This window comes from Anguilla rostrata, chromosome 14 (assembly GCF_018555375.3).
Source record: "Anguilla rostrata isolate EN2019 chromosome 14, ASM1855537v3, whole genome shotgun sequence".
Lineage (NCBI taxonomy): Eukaryota > Metazoa > Chordata > Actinopteri > Anguilliformes > Anguillidae > Anguilla > Anguilla rostrata.
The window spans coordinates 11,798,556-11,818,169 of record NC_057946.1 but is presented as its reverse complement, the minus strand read 5'-3'; the positions used below and the strand labels follow the sequence as shown (position 1 = coordinate 11,818,169).

General features: G+C 41.7%; 1 protein-coding gene across 3 annotated transcripts; it reads right to left on the bottom strand.

Annotated features, from left to right (window-relative positions):
* Positions 1-468: 468 nt before the first annotated feature.
* sh2d4a (SH2 domain containing 4A) lies at positions 469-15,473 on the bottom strand. Of its 3 annotated transcripts, none has more exons than XM_064308540.1 (9): positions 15,290-15,473; positions 12,167-12,521; positions 11,306-11,465; positions 7,315-7,462; positions 6,396-6,543; positions 4,466-4,664; positions 3,512-3,642; positions 2,165-2,382; positions 469-1,058 (listed from the first exon to the last, which is right to left on the bottom strand). In XM_064308540.1, the coding sequence occupies exons 2-9, from the start codon at positions 12,339-12,341 to the stop codon at positions 966-968; spliced, it is 1,272 nt and encodes a 423-aa protein (XP_064164610.1). In that variant the 5' UTR covers positions 12,342-12,521; positions 15,290-15,473; the 3' UTR covers positions 469-965. The 3 variants fall into 3 exon arrangements, with proteins under 3 accessions (XP_064164610.1, XP_064164611.1, XP_064164609.1); XM_064308541.1 differs by having other exon boundaries at positions 15,250-15,298; XM_064308539.1 differs by lacking the exon at positions 15,290-15,473 and adding an exon at positions 15,013-15,283.
* Between the last annotated feature and the right edge of the window lie 4,141 nt (positions 15,474-19,614).

The following is a 19,614-nucleotide window of genomic DNA, read 5'->3' as shown; positions in this document are numbered from 1 at the left end:
TGCCGTCTGTGTTGTTCATGAGTTCATGAGCTTCTGCTGGTTCCAGCATACCATGCAAGGTTTGACTGAAGCTGGTTAAACTTTCAGGACAAACGCATCAGCGTCTGCCTGATCTGTTGAAGAGCAATATCAAAGCTTTCGTTAACACTGAACACAGGGGTAGTTAAGGAGCAATTCCATTTAATACTTTACGTAGGCTATTGTATTCGGCTTTTACAATGCAGGATGCAATAAGAAAATATGTTTTAATCCATATTTTTGAAAAAGATGATACTTTAGGGCACTCTATACAATAAGCTGATGAACTGACCTCATTAAAAGACAGTACGGTAAAAGTTTTTACGGAATATCAAGACTTATGCTGTGAACAGCAGTGTGATTTTCCCAAAAGGTTCCAGGTTATGTGCAACAGACTATATTCAACACTGACCTACCAATAATGGAATTAATCGTACACAACATATCAGATATCTTTTAGGCGTTTAATCAGTGGCATATATATTGGTCTATATAAAGCAAAAAAAGTAAACTCCTTACATTAATAGTGGCAAAACCCAAGGTTGAACATCAGCCTTTCTCCATTCCCACAACTGATTCTAACTAGCCGGGTTTCCCCCGTAGTCATTCAAGTAATTAGTCACGTGACTTGCACATGCAGGTGAATAAAAAAACAGAGCAGTTCAACGTTTGTTAAAACAAACCCTATTCAGTTACTTTTTCCAAATATGTTAATTATTCAGTGTTGATAGCAATATAACTACTGCAGTTCATGTCATAAAAATAAATACTGCAGTCGGCCACAGGAGGACAGGCTGTACTGGAAAATCCCCGCGGATGCTTAGTAGATTTGGCCTTCCAAGATAGTTCCGCTTCCTGATGCTGAGGAGTTCCCATTAATGACACACAGCCATTGATTGGGAGAAAAGCCTTTTCTCTGGTGTTTCCTGGTTGTGAATGACTCCCGCTCAGGTAAAAAGGGCGGAGTAATCCACGTGACCTTGCTTCTGCCCGCAAGGCTTCAACAGCTGCTCCCCTCCTGACATGGTGATGGGCTCCCCCTGGTGACAAGAAGTGGAAGTACAAAAATGATTTTGCATTCGGGTCCACTTTAACACATTCCTTTCCCTTTCTCTCTTCCCTCGAGTGAGCTATTTTGTGAAGAAATTTGTGACGTTTAACAGGTGCTCTGCAAGGGAGGACACAAAAGTAACAAACCAAAATGGAACTGAACACCCCTTGCCGCCTATATAGAAAGTGATTTTTGAATAATTCATACCCTAGCTTCTCGAGTGATTAAAAACACACCAGCCAGTCTTATGAAAAATGCTATCACTGGTCTTTGCGGCGCCTTTAGTGACGATTTATCGTGAGCGAACCTCATTCAAAAACATGTCTACTAAAGTTCAATTCTCAGTTCTTATTCCCCCCTCCCATCTCTCAACATGAATTACTCATGAACCTTCCAAACATCCTACGAAAGAAAAACATTCCTGCTCTGCTTGACAGGGCACTGACTCATCCTCTCTGCTTCACGTGAGGAGCGTTACATAGTGGAATTCCCCGCCTGCTGGAAGCTTGGCTTCTATACGCTTGGCAGGAGGGAGGAAAAAGGAGGGGTCGAGGGAATGCAATTGCTCCCTCCCCTTTCATAAATCGGAATCGACTGCCACTTGGGCGCAGCTGCCATATTTCATCCTGGCATTTTGGGGATTCAACCCCTGAAGGAAGGGAACGTCAGGGAGAAAGCACAAAACTCAGATCCTAACGCAGCCAAGGATTGTGGCTGAAAGTTGAAGCAAGGAATGTGTACTTGGAAATGAACTGGCAGCATGTTTTCAATGTAAATACATTTGGGGCGGAAAAGAAATGGGCTACACTCATTTTAGGCGTGCTCAGAATGTGGAGTTGCGTACACATTGAGTAGGATTAAAAATTGGGAGAGTTCACTGCTACTGTGAGAGCTACTATGATACTTCACCAGGTCTACAATACTATCATGGTACACCACTAGGTCCATGAAATTTCATCTCATGATACTACATGGTACTACACATTTACAGTATTATTAAATCATCGTAGCACATTGTAGTCAATCAAGTTTATTAAGCCCAGTCAATATTATTATTCCTTGTGGTACTATATAAGATCTAAAATATTACCATACCTCATGGTACTCCACCAGGTCTAGCAGAGTAGGAAACTTGATCTGGTCACCAAGCAGCATATAGCAGTTCTCTGTGGCGTCAATGAGGAAATGCTTCATTTCCTCCCGGCATCGATAGGAGAGAACATATCCCTTTATCCTCTCGCTGACCCGGATGAGGAAGTACCCAGGTGCACATGGGCTGAGTAGGGCCTCCGCTTCCTGTCTCGTGATTATTCCTGCAGGAAATGCACATCATCAACACTGTGTCCTGGCAAACGCTGCTGTTGTAAAATGGGATTTTGTTAAAATACCAAAATTCTCAGTATCTCCAACTAGAGACATCCTCTTTCAGTGTGGTTAGCCTTGCTGTAGGAATGTAATGAATCCAGAGAAACACTGCACATTTTCACATTCAAACATTCTTTCTCACCTTTCCTCTTTTTTTGATGCAAATGACAAAATCCACTGATGTATTAAGACAAGTACTACACACGGAGGCACATTTTACAAAGCATAAGTCTGTGCTAGAGCACAAGGATAGATGGTATATGCATTTTAATTAATGTATATAAACATGCAGACATGCAAATGAGCTTTATGAAAGGGCAGGGCCCTGCCTTTTTATTTTTAAACCAGTAGTTCTGTCTTGAAACACCAAGGGGTAATTGCACAAGAGGTACTTATGTTAAGTATTCAACATAGCGCAGTACCTTAATCATCAAAATGAATGATTAAGGTATAATATAGAGGTGTGATACTATCAGAGAAGGGCTAATGTTGGCTAAAAAACCTACTTCTGTAAAGCCTAGGTGTGTACAGTGAATAATTGGCCTCCAGAGGGCAGCAGTGTGTAATTGAAATGAGCTAGCATGGGGTGGATCCAGGATATACTGACAGTTAAAGTACAGTTCACTTTCTTGCATTCTTTCAATTTCAATGTATGTCTTTGACTGCCAGTAGTAAGTATTTGTGTGATGGATACAAAAACAGGGCTTTAAACTTGTTATGCCATATTTAAGTATAATTAATATTTTAGATAATTTTACATAAACATTTTACACCCTCAACTGTAAACTTTGGCAGTGGTGGTAAATGGTAAATGGACTGCATTTATATAGCAACAACTGCACAAAGCGCTTTACAATGAATGCCTCTCATTCACCTATTCACACACACACACACACACACACACACACACCAACGGCGATCAAGGCAGCCATGTAAGGTGCCAACCATCTCCCTGGAAGCAATGGGGGTTAGGGGTCTTGCTCAAGGGCACTTAAACACACCCAGAAAACCGGAGATAAAACCGACAACCCTCCAGTTTCGGGTCACTATTTAAGCTGGTCACTGTTGGCCACTCACCGTGGAACCAGGGTGCAATCCGGCTGTGGTCCCTCACGAACCCAGCGTGAAGGGGCAGCTGTTCCTCCCGGAACCACTGGACAATTTGCTCCCTGCTGGAGGTGGACAGAGTCCTGCGCACGCCTGGCCTCCTGTCATTCACAGGGAGAGGGAGGGGGAAGGGAAAGAGGGGGCGGAGCATCCCGGTGACCAAACGCACCAACATAGCAGTCATGCATTCAAGCAGCCAGGGTTGATGTACAGTCATTAGTTTTGCCTAGCAGCAAAGCCCCAGGATTAAACTGCAAAAACAACCGGACAGCAGGAGCAGCTGAGCGTGATGTGAAGGAGACGGTGCTGTGGTTGTAGTCTGTCAGAGGCTCGGGCCCAGAGGAGAGAGAAATTAAAGCTGCACTAGCACAAAGCAGCCCACAACTTAAACCCTCTTTGACACAGCAGCTCTGTAAAAAGCACTACAAGTCAAACTGAATTTAAATGAACTCATAAAAATGTACACTTCATATGAAGGTTCAGAAGATTTGTGAAATGTACATGGTTGTGATCAATAACATCTCAACTGAAGTGAATTTAAATGGAGGGAAACTGCACTGGTCCCTACCCTACTTCAAGCTTTCATTTAATATTGTTTTAACAACACATTTTATCGCCCAACTTTGCTTCCATATTTGAAATGGCCAATCATAGTTTCAGGCCTGTTCCATAGCTAGCCAGGCACACAGCAGACAAATGATACATTGGAGTTCCTACTGAGTGATGATGTACCTTACCACTTTAGACCTCCCTCACTGGCACAAAGAAACAATCACGCACAGTCCCGCAAGATTCAACCTGAATCGAGCACACAGTTTTTATGTGAATTTATCTCAAAATCGGGAGCTGAAAATAAGTGAATGAAATCTCAGAGAGGCGGGCATGAGCGTATAAATCCTTGGAGTAAAGACAGCAGTGGCTCACCGGCTCAGAGCGTCAGTATTCACAGCCACGGTCCTCTGTTTGGGTTTTGGCGGGAGGGCCGGTCTGGTGGCTCCGAAGGCCTTGGACACGGCGGCCACACGGCCCTGCTCCAGCGCCCTCACAGACCGCCTCCTGTGGTCCTCACGCGTCTGCTTGGCCAGCGAGCGTCTGCGCAGGTCTGCCGCTTTGGACTTGCGCACTGATAGAGCACACGCACACGCACGGTCAGTTACAAATTACAGCAATCAAACATCTGTAAAACAGATGGGCCCTCAATATGACTTTGTTGATGGAATCCATAGTTGGAATCCATAATCGTCGTGACACCCCTTTATGAAGATTCTGCACTATATACTGTAGCTTATGAAAGGAGAAATGACAGTTAAAAGGTTCAAAATATTATAGGCCAAATGATGACAAGAGAGTTCCATACTGAGAATGAAAGATCACTACCCACCTTCCTTGGGTGAAGCTCTGGCCAATTACAAGCTACCTCACAAAAATAATACTTTTTGTTATACAGTATTTTTCTTACAATGGCACAAACTGGCAGAATAAAAGAGAACAAATACAAGTTCTGGCACAAGCTTGGGGCCACAGTCAGCACCGGCAGGCTCTGGGTTTGATCCAGACTGCAGAACACATCACCGCATTAACAGCGCGCGTCTCAAGGGAACACACCGTCCCGGGAGGCCACAGTGTGATATGTACCAAAAACATACAGCGCTCGAGCAGCCAAATGGCCCCTGTGAAGCCAGAGAAAATTCAGCTATCAAATGAACGTATTTGCACATAGCTGTGCTATTTGCATGCAGCAGCTCGGTGGGTCACCGCTCCTCAAAGAGGTCCCGCCCAGTGTCACTGACTGAGATCCAGCATAATTCAGTTCTCAGGGCCGACTCCACGGGCTACAGCAAAGGCTTCAGTTTCAAAATCATAACCCGTGTGATCATGTGACCTTCTGATCAATTCTTCATTTGGCATCCCTATGAGAGACCTTTCTAGAGTGATTAGAGTGAACTGTTTTCTATGAGAAAACTGTTTTCTATGAGAAAACAAATTATTTTCATTTAGTAAATACAGCAATGCTTATATTTTTTCAGATAGTGACCCCAGATGCCCTTTCAAACAAATGTGTTTGTGTATTGCTGCACACTGGTGTGCACAGGCAGGCGTATGAATTGAAATGCTTTTGAAGGTCTCAGAATGTTACAGTGTGTAGATGGACTACAGCTGAAGGTCAGTTATAATCTCTGAAAAACACCGCAGTTAAATATTAACCAGGCATTTGATCCTGAATTCTGTGAGGTAGCACAGAAAGCTGGATCAAAGAAATGAAGTGCTTTACATAATACGACTTCTCTGCCTAATTACCTGGAACAAGGACGTTGTACTGAATCTATTGTGACTGATTGTACAGCAAGACCTATACGCCCCATTCTGAACACACTCCAATGTTTCGGGCACTATTCACTCCATTTACAGAAGTGATCAGATCAGTATGTCAGAGCAGAACTGATCAAAGTCTGTTGTATCAACTGTGTACGGGAATTTTCCTGCTTCTAGTTAATGTGTCGTTCCTGGCACACTCAAACTTTGATATGGGGGTTACCATTTCCTGCTTAATGAAAAATCGCATGGGTTCTTGAAGTTAGTGTAAATCATTACAGCAACAGAGGGAAGTTTCTTCATCTCAGACCAGCATCACCTCAGATAAGAAGATGGCTCAGCCGATTGGAAGGGGTCAGTCAGAATCGATGAGAAGCTCAAGGCCATCAGGACTTGGCTCGGGTGGTGACACTGACCAGCTGACGCCAGTGGCTCTTGTGTTAGGCTGCGTAACGTTGCAGTAATGGCCAGTATTTGAATCTCCTCATGGGGTCAGGAGGAGCAGGAGGTGACAAGGATGCCATCTGGGTAGAACACTTACAGGTCTCCTGCCACTCTGGGTCCTCCTTCTCCTGGCCCAACACACTGCGCTGCACCTCCTTCAGGTCCATGTAGATCTGCTGGGCCCTCTCCTCCTCCAGCCTCCTCACCTCCTCCTCCGCCTTGCGCCGTTCCTCCTCCTCTCTCCTCTGAGGAATGGGGGGTGGGGGGGGGGGAGAGAAGGGAGAGGGGGGAGATCCTTCAAGGTTGACCAAAGCAGTTACCACACTACTGGAAATCTAAATTGGGAACAAAGTTAAGACGTGTTAAAAATTAAATAATCATCTCTGTCACGTGTACAAACTGGTTTGACTTGAGTGAGTAGAGCACAAGCTAAACCACCAATGTGCCAAGGCATCGTACCAAATCAGCAATGACAGAGCGCCATTCATCCAAATTATTCATATTAGAATCTAGTTGCACAGCCAGTATTCATTATACAGGAACCGGTTCCCATACTTTGCATAGAAAGAAAGTCTGACACATTTTGAGTGAACCTTGTTTCTCTGTGAGTTTCTTGTGAAACATCAATAATAAATCAACATTTAACCTTTTTCAAGGAAGGAACACCTACTGCTGTGAAGGTCACTCACCTCTTTAGCACAGAAGTAATTAACTTGTACTGCAGGCAGAGGGTTTTTAAAACACTGATGAATATGGAAGCTGTCGAAGGGACTGAAAATGTGGTGACCTTGTACTTTATTCTTTGTGTAAGAGGGAAATATAAGCATTTCACTAAATATATGCGTTGCTCCTCGTGTTTGCATGTATGTCGAAGAGATTCATGATACTGAGAATCATACGTATTTTAATATCTTCATATTACAAACATTTGTGGATGAATGTCACTTTAAATTCCTAAAGCCTTCTGACAACCCTCTTGATTAGTCCAGATTGTGTGTGGGAGGAGCCGAGTGTACCTTTAGCTCCTCCTCCCTCCTGCTCTGCTCCTCAGCGGCTGCCTGCCTAACTTGAGCCTGCCTGGCCTCCTCCTCCCTCCAGGAATCCTGCTCCCCATCCAGGTGTATATTAGAGAGCCTCTTCACAAGTTCCTCCTCTTTCTTAGCCCTGCACGCACAGACACAATCCCACTCTCAGACGTGTGATCACGGCGTCCACATGAAGGATGAGTTAGCTGTAATTCAGTTTTTCAGGCAAATTACCCTATAACAGTTACGTTCTTCTCATTCATATACACATACTGGGAATCATAGTTCAGACAGGACAATTACCCCATGCACCGCAATAGCAGGTAATAATAATTCCTTGTTTAGGTAATTATGAGGATAAAACAAACTTGCTTCCTTCAGTCAGCTGTTAACCAGTTAGAATTTGGTTTCAGAGAACCAGAACTGGCCAGTTAAATCCAAGACAAAGTTTTTTGCTATCGCTTAGTCATAGATAAGCTTCTGTTTTCATCTATGACTAATATACAGGTCAAAAGCAGACACAGATACCACACCTTAGCATGCCTGTAGGAGTAGCAAAGGCTCTAAATGTTAAGGTACAGTTTGAGGGGAAATTCCCCCAAATCTCTATAATCTAATGTATGATGTGAATCCCACTAGAAAACCCCGCTCTTCCAAACAGTTACGTTTTTGCAGTTTCCTTGGATACAAAGTCTTTAGTGATTTAGAATAAGCTCTAAGTAAACGGCTCCCTCGCTGTTTGGGTTAAAACAGTATACAGAGCCCACAGTCACTCTTCAAGAAAATAATGCTTACTATTCCTGACGCATTGTATTTTTAACTATTATATATATGTGTGTATATGTATATATACAAACAATTATTGTGGATTTAAATACAATCTTTTAAAAAAATATTAAATAAAAGCTAAATTTTTTAAGCAATATGTTCAAGAAATGGCACTGAGATAGGACTTGGGGCAAGGCTTGAACAATGTGGCAGGTAAGGATACCCACCCCCGCTCCCCCCCCAAAAAAGTGCCACTCCTTGCCGATTGAAGTAATCGTGACCATAAAATGTTGTCGAAAATTATATCTGCGACAGGGAGTGCCTGGCACAGATAGCACAAGCAGCAGCCAAAATAAATATTTAACCAGAGCACTTCCTGCTCGTCAGAGCAACGTGCAAATAAGCTGTGACCTCAGGGAATGACGAAAAGTCTGAGACGGTGAGAAGGAAACCCACCGCACCGGTTGGAAAAGTCCGTCGCCTGACACAATACGCGCTGAGTCTATTATTAGCAAGAGAACTATTTACCGTGCATTCCTTTGTTCACTCAGCGGATGCTAGCCTTCGCTAGCCCACCTGGGTCCAAAGTCCAGAGCCCTCTGCACTGAGGGAGCCCACCCCCCCACCATAACCCCCTTTCCTGTTCAGCAAAGCAGCCATCACTCCATAAAGACCTGATAACAATTATCAACCTGGTTGTTTTTAAAAATGACCAAATACATTCCCACCAAAAATGACAACATTAACAGCTGCTGAATGGGACATACAGGAGAGCTTAGGTGGAAACAAATTTAAACTTAGATTAAAGGCTGCTCTATGAATAGATTGATTACATGGAATATTTGATTAACTTCATGATACAAAAATATCCACAGGCACTCTTCAATACTGTATGATTAAAATGCTTTTAATTTGCATATCCGACCACAAGGACTATTTCATACCATAATTTTGTACAGTAGAGAGTAGGGCTATGAATGATATTTTTTCTCCTCAATTTTGAACCACTAATTCTGCTTCAGGAGTCACCACTGTATCACCAACACAACGGGCCCTCCTCTGAGGCATTTTCCACACTACAGGCCACACATCACTACAGGAGAGCAAGTGGTGATCGTAGGAGAGGCGGATCTTTCACTGATGAATACAATGGCAGTGACTCTGAGGCTATTGCTACACTTCACTAGACTGGGACAAGATATTATCAATGACATAAGTGAGCAGTCTGTCCTTAATGCGTCATCGCAGTAACATGGCATACATGTCAGGATATAGTTTAAGATGTTATCAATCTTGATATTATTATATCATACTACACAGTTAGGATGACATGGAATGCTGGCCAGATTACCTTTAAAGTGTATACAGGGCATAATTGTCACTGGATTAGCTTCATGCAATTTGTGTGTGAAAAAAACTGACATCTACTGCTCCATGCATAGTAATCACTCCATTTTAGGTGTACACATTGATGTTTTTGTCCCTGGGACTTTGTTTAGATTTTTTTATTATGGGGTAGTGCACTGTTTTAAAAACATTCAGGCAAGCTGTTAAACCATACGTCTTACTTTTACTTTTTCATGTGGGACACAAAATTCCACCTAAACCTTTTTCTAAAAGTTTGGAAAACATCCCAAGAGTTCTCTGGGCGCAGCCTAAAATTTATGCTTGGCCTCCAGCACAACCTCATGAACAAAAAAGGGGCACAGATGTTCTCTGTTGCAGATCTCTAGGTAGAGCCTAAATAGACCTGCAAACGGGGAATAGGTCTATGTTATTTACTCTAGCAGCCATTGAGGTGTGGTCAAACTATGTTCTTAATGCATTTTGGAAACTCCTCAGTAGACAGGACATTGAATGCAGACACTCAAGGTAAAGCAGCATTCCAACAGAACAACTTCCATGCCATAGCATGTGGTCACACCCTCTAGAATTTTATGTTACATACTGTGTAACCACATGCCTTATTATTAGTGTACATTGACAATGTTCATTATTTATGCACATTATAAAGAAGGCACTTTTCTCTCTGACTGTCCATTGCAAAGCCTTGACATTTAACATACATTTTTGTGACACCACTGTAGTATGTAAATTACAGCTAGATGAATACACATGGATCCCCAACAGTAATGGGCATGAGAAACGTGTTTTGTTGTTGGAAGCTCCTGATCTACCAGACACTTCTAACTGTCAATCTTTCACATAGATTAATAATGTAAGCAGCCTTTCTTATGTACATTCAATAACCTGGCTGGCGCACATAGTGAACACACTGTTGGTGCATGCCAGCCATTTCTCATGATCTGGGAATACCCTTCAATTACTGCATGTACTGCAGGTTCAAGGGTACACACTGCATATGTGAGCACTGTAAGTGATTGGGTCACCTGGTATGGTGGCATTATTGCTTATGGCAATTGGCAAAGATATGTGCCTGGAAGACTTGCCTATATCATATATCATTGCCAGCCTGCAATCTGTAAAATGCTCCAAATTGTTCATAGTTCCATCATAATTCATAATAGTCTTATAGCGCATAATCATATTTTTTAAACACACACCAATTCAGTCATAGTAAAGCTTGTCTGCACATGAGTCTTGGAAGGTGGTTACAAATATTGCAACCAGCCATGCGATGCGAAATAATACTTTTGGCGCTTCAGGGCAAATATGAATTTCTATTTCCCAGAAAGAAAGCACTTCTATTTCTTTAGTCTCTGTTTCCTGTGATGTTCTGTATAAAGAGAGGGTTATCTGCCTCCTTGGAAAATGAACTTATTTTACTCTATACATCACCAATAGCAACTCAGTTAAGGAAAAATGACTGGCATATTCATTTTACACCCAAAACCATGCATTTCTAATATAATCTACAAAAAATAATAAATGTGATAAGCCAACACCCCAATTATATGAAATATATTTTCCTACACAGTGCATTACTTTATTCTAGATTATATATGTATGATTGTAATATGATAATAATATATAATATTAAAAAATATAACAATAAGTGTTTTAATATCAACCAATAGCACAGGTAGATCATGCAAAAAAATGCAATTTGGAGTCGTTTTGTAATAAAACAAACCTTTATACAGAGAGCCTAGCGTCTCATATTAAAAGAAAATAATATATTCCTAATAGAGAGGGCATCATAGTTATCTACTGAACCATAATTAGGAGTTTGTGATGATGTCACATCCTGTACCTGAGCTCTTCGGCCTCCTTCTGGGCCTGCAGCGCTGCCCTCTCAGCCATGACCTCATCACAGATCTGCTCGTAGGGCGTGTCCGTGGGGTGCTCCCCCATCACCCAGACCCACACGTCACTGTCCGACCCCTGCAGCCAGGAGATGCACTTCCCCGTAGCTGTGGAACACCAAAAAACCACTGAAACTAACACCAGGACCATTCAAACAAGAGGTTTTCCAAAACCAACCGGACACTCCCATCACTGTGAAACCCGCTGAACCCTCGAAGAGGCTGCAGAATGCCCCTGTCTCCTCCAATCACATGCTGCCAGCCGCCACTCATTTTCAGCCTTCAGTAAACCTGTTAATTTACACAATTGTTGCATCAGAGGTGCACACCTCATGTGCAGCTGGATCAAGCAGAGCCAACCAGACTGAAACCCTCCCTCCCTGGGCAATTCAGCCAATAAATGCACTGCCCTGAGCAGCTCCGGGCCACACAAGGCACTGGCGCCATCAGCATTGGACAGCAATTGGCCCTTCTTTCTGATGTATTTCAATAAATAGCCCATGAACCTTGAACTTGTACACAAAATTAAATACTAGCAAGCACAGCAGCTACCATTGGAACAGAAGCTCCAAAAGCAAATTCCAATAATACTAATTCCCGCTGCTTTCCCCAGTGCGTTTGAGCCAGTAACACACACACGGCTGAGAACAGCTGAAATGATTTCATTAATATGGCTCCTCTCTGTCCCTCTGTTGCACTGAAAACATGCCTTGCACATGTGATGCTGCATATAAAATCAACCCCAGCTGCGCATCTCAAGGCTCTTGGGAAGGCGCTGGGAGGCCCGGGGAGACGCGGCGGCGCGGTACCTTTCTTGGGCCTCTGCGTCACGGCCTCCTCCTTCTCGAGCCGAGCCTCCCTCTCCTTCCACCTCCGCACCTGCTCCTCCCTCATCTTGATGAAGAGGGTCTGCTTCTGCTCCTCGTTGAGCTCGGCCAGGAGCTCGGGTTCGATGAACATGTCCGTCAGGATCTGCTGCAGCATGGCGCTCCCCGGGATCAGGCAGAGTCAAAATGAAAAGGAATCCTGCAGGGGCAGCGGCTCGCCGGTTCTCCACTGCCAACCGAGTCACCGAGACGAGGGAACAGCTCCACGGCAGTGACCACAACACGCGCCAGTTACAATCCTTATGAAGGCTGACCCAGCGCAGGGCCTCCACACCACCTGAAAACAAAAAAGACCAGTTTTAATATCAATCATGAAACCTAAAAGCTATTACTATGGAACAGAAAGTACCATACTGGCTGGTTCTGAATTCTGTTTTAAACCAGATTATGTTTTCATGTTTTCATACATGCAGTATAATACAAGTACGTTAATTGTGTTTATGCACTCCGTGGTTTGGATGCTACTTGCTATTGTCACTCCACTTCACTTGCAATCTGGAAAAATGATCAGTTCCTGATTTATGTCATAATTTTGCTGGAGGGAAACGTAAAACAAAAGCGCAGAAGAAGAAAAAGGAAGTCAGTTCAGCATTGAAACTGTGCATGTCTGTTATTCTATTATGAACAGCATTGTGAGTTTCTTTTTTGAATAGTCAGGTAAATAAACATACATTCACCCTCTGAAGGAACCTTAGGAGGAGAAACATCACTGTACAAGCTGCTCTGGTGTTTCCTGAAGTGCATTTTAATACTTTAGACCAGAAACCCCATAATGCCCTATAGACTAATGCCTTAAAAAATCCAGTAAAAAATGGCTGCAATGTTGCCACTGAAAAGCAATTTAATATGAGAAAAACTGTAGTTTTTATTTCCACATCCTGTTATTTTATGGGATGGCCATATGAATTATTGTCATTATTTGACATGACTTTGACAGTGTTTCAAAAACAGTGAAATCCTGTAAATTTCTACAAAAGTAGGTCATGAAATATTTCTATAAATATCTCAAATAAGAGGGCAGCACAGTAGCACTGTCGCCTCACAGCAAGAAGGTCATGGGTTCGAATCTTGGCTTGGGCCTTTCTGTGTAGAGTTTGCATGTTCTCCCTGTGTCTGCCTGTGGGTTTCCTCCGGGTACTCTGGTTACCTCCCACAGTCCAAAGACATGCAGATTGGCTAATTGGCCAATAGGTATGAGTGTGTGATTAAATGATGTGTGTGCCCTGGGATAGACTGGCGGCCTGTCCAGGGTGTATTCCTGCCTCTCGCCCAATGCACGCTAGGATAGACTCAAGCACCCCCCGCGACCCTACCCAGGATAAGCAGGTGTAGATAATGGATGGATGGATGTATATCTCAGATATTCTTCATCACACACAAAAAAAATTGAGTTTAACCAAAAACAAACAATCCAAATGAAATAATATCAAACAATCTATAAAGTGAAGTATCCATTTAACTCTGGGAAAGTGTCCGCTTGGACACCAAACAAGTAAGTAAACGGAAGATTTTTAAGTGCTTGGCACATCCTGTCCAGTGCCTTCCCTGAGTGTTCATTTACACTGTAGAATTTTTCCTGAAAACCTGAAGCTTATCACAAGCTTCATACAGATAAACGCTCCCTACTGATGATTTTTCAGAGAGCAGCCCTCACTGCCTTATAACTTAGATTTGCACTTTGCTAAAGAAGTCATTAAAACCAGTTTGAAAGGGTCGCATTAACATTTTTACAGTGTAACAAGTTATTAATAACAAGGATAACTGAAGGCAAGTTTTCTTTACGCAAAAGCAAATATGAATTTCTATATTAAAAACAACAGCTAACTGGCCAAAAGAGAATGCACACAGTGCAACACACTCTCAATAATGCAGCAGAGATAGCTGAATGCAATGTTTTCTTCATGCCTAAGCAAATACGATTTTCCATATTGAAGACAAGAGCTACTATAATAGGCCAAAAGAGACTGCACACAGGTTCTATAGCACAAACCACCACCCCACTCTTGGACTGCCACATGCCCATGCTTCATACAGGCTGTCCTGAAATGGTGAAACGGACTGAAAATGGACTTGTTTTGTGTCGCGCCCCCCCTTGAGCCAGCCAACATGGGCTCCCCCTGTTTAGTCTGGTTCCTCCCAACACTTCTTCCTACTACCGCTCAGCACTGCCAGGGTGTTGTGATGAATTCTTTGCAAAATCTGTCATTATTATTATTATTATTATTTAAAATGTATATAATTGCTTCTGTAAACAAAAAACAACAAAATGTTGGACTAAACTGCCTTTCTGGGAAGCATCCTACTCCCAATGTCATCTGTTCAGAAATGTGATGTACCGTGAGCTACGATTTGATATACTCGTGATAATACACTGATATACAACAAATTAAATAAAAACACAACACTATTCACTGGAACTGGTTTATCTGTGGCCAGTGCGGACTTTATCAATTGAACACTCGTGTATTTACACAACATAACAAAATGACTAAAATTAATAACATTTTTCAGGGAACAACTAGCCTACTGTTCCTAAAGAATAACACAACAAGCACTGTAATGACCAATATATTGCAGTGCTGTGAATGGGCGTCGGCACAAAGCTCCAGTAGTAGCAATTAAAAACCCCCAAAGAAAACATTTTGTTTTATCACCTAACACAGACACGGTTCAGGTTGTCGTTCAAACGTGCCTAGTTAAAAGGTCAACGAATACTGTATTATCTGCAGCATACACTTAAACATTCCACACAATAAAACTTTGCCTACCCGTTTTGATCCACGAAGTAACCGGACGAAGAAAGAGCAAGGCTAGCGAACTACAACTTTAATGGAATTGACTCACTACCGAAAACTAATTCGGCAGCATTTAGTGGATAACTACTTGCAGTTTCTTCGCTCTCGGCCGGCGATTTTGAACTCAGTTAGAACGGACACTGTAAATAAGTGTTTATGATTACAAAAGGTTATCACTGATGACGTTTATATACTTCGCAATGCGTTTACCTCGGTGTTCCCGTCAGTCTAAGTTGCATGTAGGACATACCTGTATGAGTCACGGTTTATTTAGTCAGTTTAGCTGTCGCTCCTCCCTTACACGTGATCTTCCAATGCAATTATCCAGTATTGATCATGTAACCGACGTGTTTTTAATTTTTTGATACGGTACTTTCAGGCAATGCACTAACAACAAATTGCGAAGGCACGGTTTTGACACTCCCTCCCCCACAAATCCCACCCTTCACAGCTGGATCTTTCGTTACTCACTCGCTGGCATTCTGGCTCGTTTTGGCATAACATAGGCCTTCTGTAAATTGTGATTGTCTCATTTTACATCTAGCCTATTATATACAGTTAACAACTCAAACTTTCTCGCAAACGCTAATTGAAGCCGAGATGAAAATCATTCTTGCAGCAGCAAGCTCAAGGCAATGTTTGGATTTACGTGCCTATGTTGAACAGGAAAGGTTTGCATGTACTAATGCAGATGGAAAACCGTCTACCTTTGGGACCGAAGCGGTAGAAAACAATGCCTCCTTCGGGGTTCACATGTTGGGACAGTGCTGGTGCAACACGTGTAAGATAGCCTAAAGCAGTGGTTCCCAACCTCGACCCCAACGTGTGAAGTAACTTTTTGTTATCTCTAACCACTGCTTTATGTGATTGTGTGCAATACAGCATAATAAGAGCATCATGAACATCAGACTGTTATTCTTCATGGAATGCTTTTTGACATAATGTGGCTGCATAGACTATTGTGACTCTCTGACAAGCATGTTTTGTCTCTTTATGAACTCTAGATGGCGCTTTTATCACAGGTTACTTGATGGTTTTTATCATTTCAGTAAGGAGAAAATTCTGTGCTGCTTTATAATGAATGTACGAAATAGCTGTGAAGTCATATATTCTTTGGGAGAGTAGCTCTATGGTTTCTGCGTGAAGTATTGTTTGATGTATTTTTTCCCATTCAAAAAATATGACCTGTAATTTTATTTAGCTGGTTTACATGACCTAAATACGTACTTGAATTTAGGCAACAGGGTATATATATATATATATATATATATCCTACAAAGTTTTTAAATTGAGGTGCTTTCATTTCACCTTACTCTTCAGATTGTGTTATGCTTACAGTCTGCTTGGATCTCTCTGTATCGCTGTGGCATTTCAGGCTGATTTTATGAGCTCTGGCAGGTTCCGTATATAGTTACATCTTTTCGGCACGAATCGGTGCTCAGTACATCACCACCACTCTAAACAATTACTCATAAATTAACTCTGCTTGCTCCACGAGTTACTGTTGGCAGGAGGCAAGGAGATGTCAGCAATAAATGACAGCTTTGGGCTGTAGAATTTACCCTGTGATGAATGGCGGAATGGCGCAGCTATCCGGACAAATCCATAGAAAGGAATTGTGGGTGGAGAATTTATGCTTTGGCATTCCTGCCTTGCAAAGAAAACCTACAAACTTGAAATCCAGCTGGAAACACGAATGGAAAGCACTGATATTGGTAAGGGGACACCTGAATGCAAATTTTCTGATGTTTTCTAGACATCAGAAATGGGTACTATTGCACAATGTGTCATGATTAAATATTTTGTTTTTAGTCCTTGTTTCTCCTGTGCAACCGTGACAAATAATATTGCAGGTGTGTGTATTTTTTCTGCCTGGTATGAGAAATAAAAAATAAGTTTTTTGCAGTTTTTTCCCCCCTTTGTTTATATCAATCATTTTTGTTTATATATGAAACAGCATTACTTTTTTGTTTGAAAGTTTCAGTATGCTGAAAACCAGCATTGGCCCCTTTTATATTCAAACAATATTACATGGTTTGAATGTTTGGTTTTTGGCAAACCATTGTGAGTTAGGGGATGAGAGCCTTATGAACTTAATGTTCTGGCCACACACATTATGATGTGCTGTATATGAAGTCTTTTCTATACTGGTAATGGGGTGTTACGTTTAAAGACAACAAAACACATTATTATACAATCTTCTCGGCAGACTTTAAAAACGTGTTTTATATTTTAAAGTCATAATCATCTACATCGTGTTCATTTAAGTTGCTGTGGGTATTCACTAAAGCAAAAGCAGTATAATAGCCTTGCCTCCTCCACAGTACGATACAGTATTGCTTTATTTGTCCCTTTCTAGACAATTGCATTTTGGGCTAGGAGAGACCACAATTACATCCACAGTTTCCAATAAAAATTTCAATACATACACACAGCACACATTTATCATATTTTGCAATGCCAGCAGATGAAGGTGAAAGTGAGAATGCAATCAATTCATGTTTTTTTAAATTGTGAAAATATACTGTGGGGCCCCTTCCTGTGTTTGCTCTTACATTGAAAAGTGTGTGGCCTTACACCTACTTTTGGACTCAACCACAGGGTCAAATTCTGAAACCACTCCCCACGTTTCACCCCCCCCAACACATACAAAAAAATATATCCTGTAGGAAATGGCAATTTGTACTATTGTATCCTGTAGTGAATTGGCCTGTCATATAGGATATTTTTGCAAAGGAAAAATCCAACAGGGCAATGTGAGAAATGATCTTTGTGTTGTTAATGATTGTTTAAAAATATTTTTATGATAATTGGCCTGTGTTACAAGTCCTAGATCTCACATTGTGTATGAATATAGCAGCAGGTTACAGAACCACTTTTTATCCCCAGTATAGTTGTTACAGTATCACACTTCATTCTTTAGGATGTGACTTGGCTGTAATGTATAAAGAGCAATATGATTATTGAGAGAAAGAGGAAGAGGGAGAGAACATGTGAGAAAATGAATTCAGGGAGGGATAGACAGAGAGGTGGGGGGCAAAGACATGACAGGAATTTAACACTAACCTAAAATCTATCCAGAATAATACAAGTTCATACTTATGCCTACTAACACATTAGCATACAGCAAGTTTCATAAGAGAAAGTCCCTTTGATTTTCCAAATTTTTGTTTTGGGTTCTTTCCACCTTATCGGTTATTATTTTATTTGGCCTGTCATTCTACATGTATGCATTTTTTTATCCTCTCTCCCAGGCCATGAAATATTGAAAACAGATAGGGCTATATATATATATAAATGAATAACATTCATAACCATCAGGACTACAAAAACCTTAAAAATACTCAGTATATTTACATCAGCTGCCAAATTCAGAGCAAGTGGCACTAGACTGCTGGTGATGGGGAGCAAAACAGAGCTGACATTGTCAAACCACCAGTTTCTTAACACATAACACATGTCCCTTTCTGGGAGGACACAGTATCAAATTGCTGCACAGTTTGCTTTTGATTTGCAGTTTGGTGTGCTAAGCTGACCTTTACATTTGTGAAGGACTCGTAGTGCATCTGCTCACAGAGTAGGAATTTTTGCGCCTTCTTATTCGTCCATTTTCTTTTAGTCTAGAAAAAGCACTGGGCATTAGCTCAAAGGCATAAACCATTTCTTGTCTGTCTTTGCAAGGAACTTTATCATTTTTTCATTGTTTATACAACCTCTGATCCTATCTTTTCAGTGCCTATGTCAGAGCTGGTATCACAGCGTAATCAGAAGTAACCCCCATCGCTGTTTGAGCCTCAACGCCCCTTTGATGTGACCAACTTTGCGACATTGTGCGAACGTTGCACGGACGTTGAAGAGACATCCCGTCCGCGATGCCCCAGAGAGGGATGATTTAGCCATCAGATGGGTAGCGCAGATGCATTTGGCCACTAGGGAGAGCGAAGGCTCATTACCGCAAATGAGCCTCTCTGTGGAGAGCCGCGGGAGACGGCGGAGACGTGCCCGAACACAGAGGCAGAACCATTAAAGAGCGCTCGGCGGCCCGCGGGGATGTGCAGCCGTAGCGTCCCCGTTTTTAAACTTTTGGTGCTCACAAATGTGTACAAATTATGTCTCATAACAGACAAAACTACACAACAACAAAACAGAGAAACACGCAAAATGAGAATTTAAGCACAGGGTAATATAATCTTTTGTCAAAATTTTGACTGTACAGCAATTGTAAAAAAAAAAACATCTCTGACCTTTTGTGATCATAATTCAGAAGTGCCCACTAAAAATTCAGAAGTGCTCACTGACCCTGGGACAATACAAATAACTTTCATGCCTGTGTATCTTCAAATTTGTGTAATCAGTAAAATAGTCAAGTCAAGTCAAGTTTATTTGTATAGCACATATTCATACAATTGAATGAAATTAAAAGTGCTTTACAGAAAAATGAAAAAATAGAACAATAGATTTGACAGTACATTAAAAATACATAAAATAAATTAAAAAAGTAAAAAAAGTAAATAAGCATTCAAATTGCTAGGAGCTCTTCTCTGGCTGCAGACATAAATGAAAAAAGAACAGAAA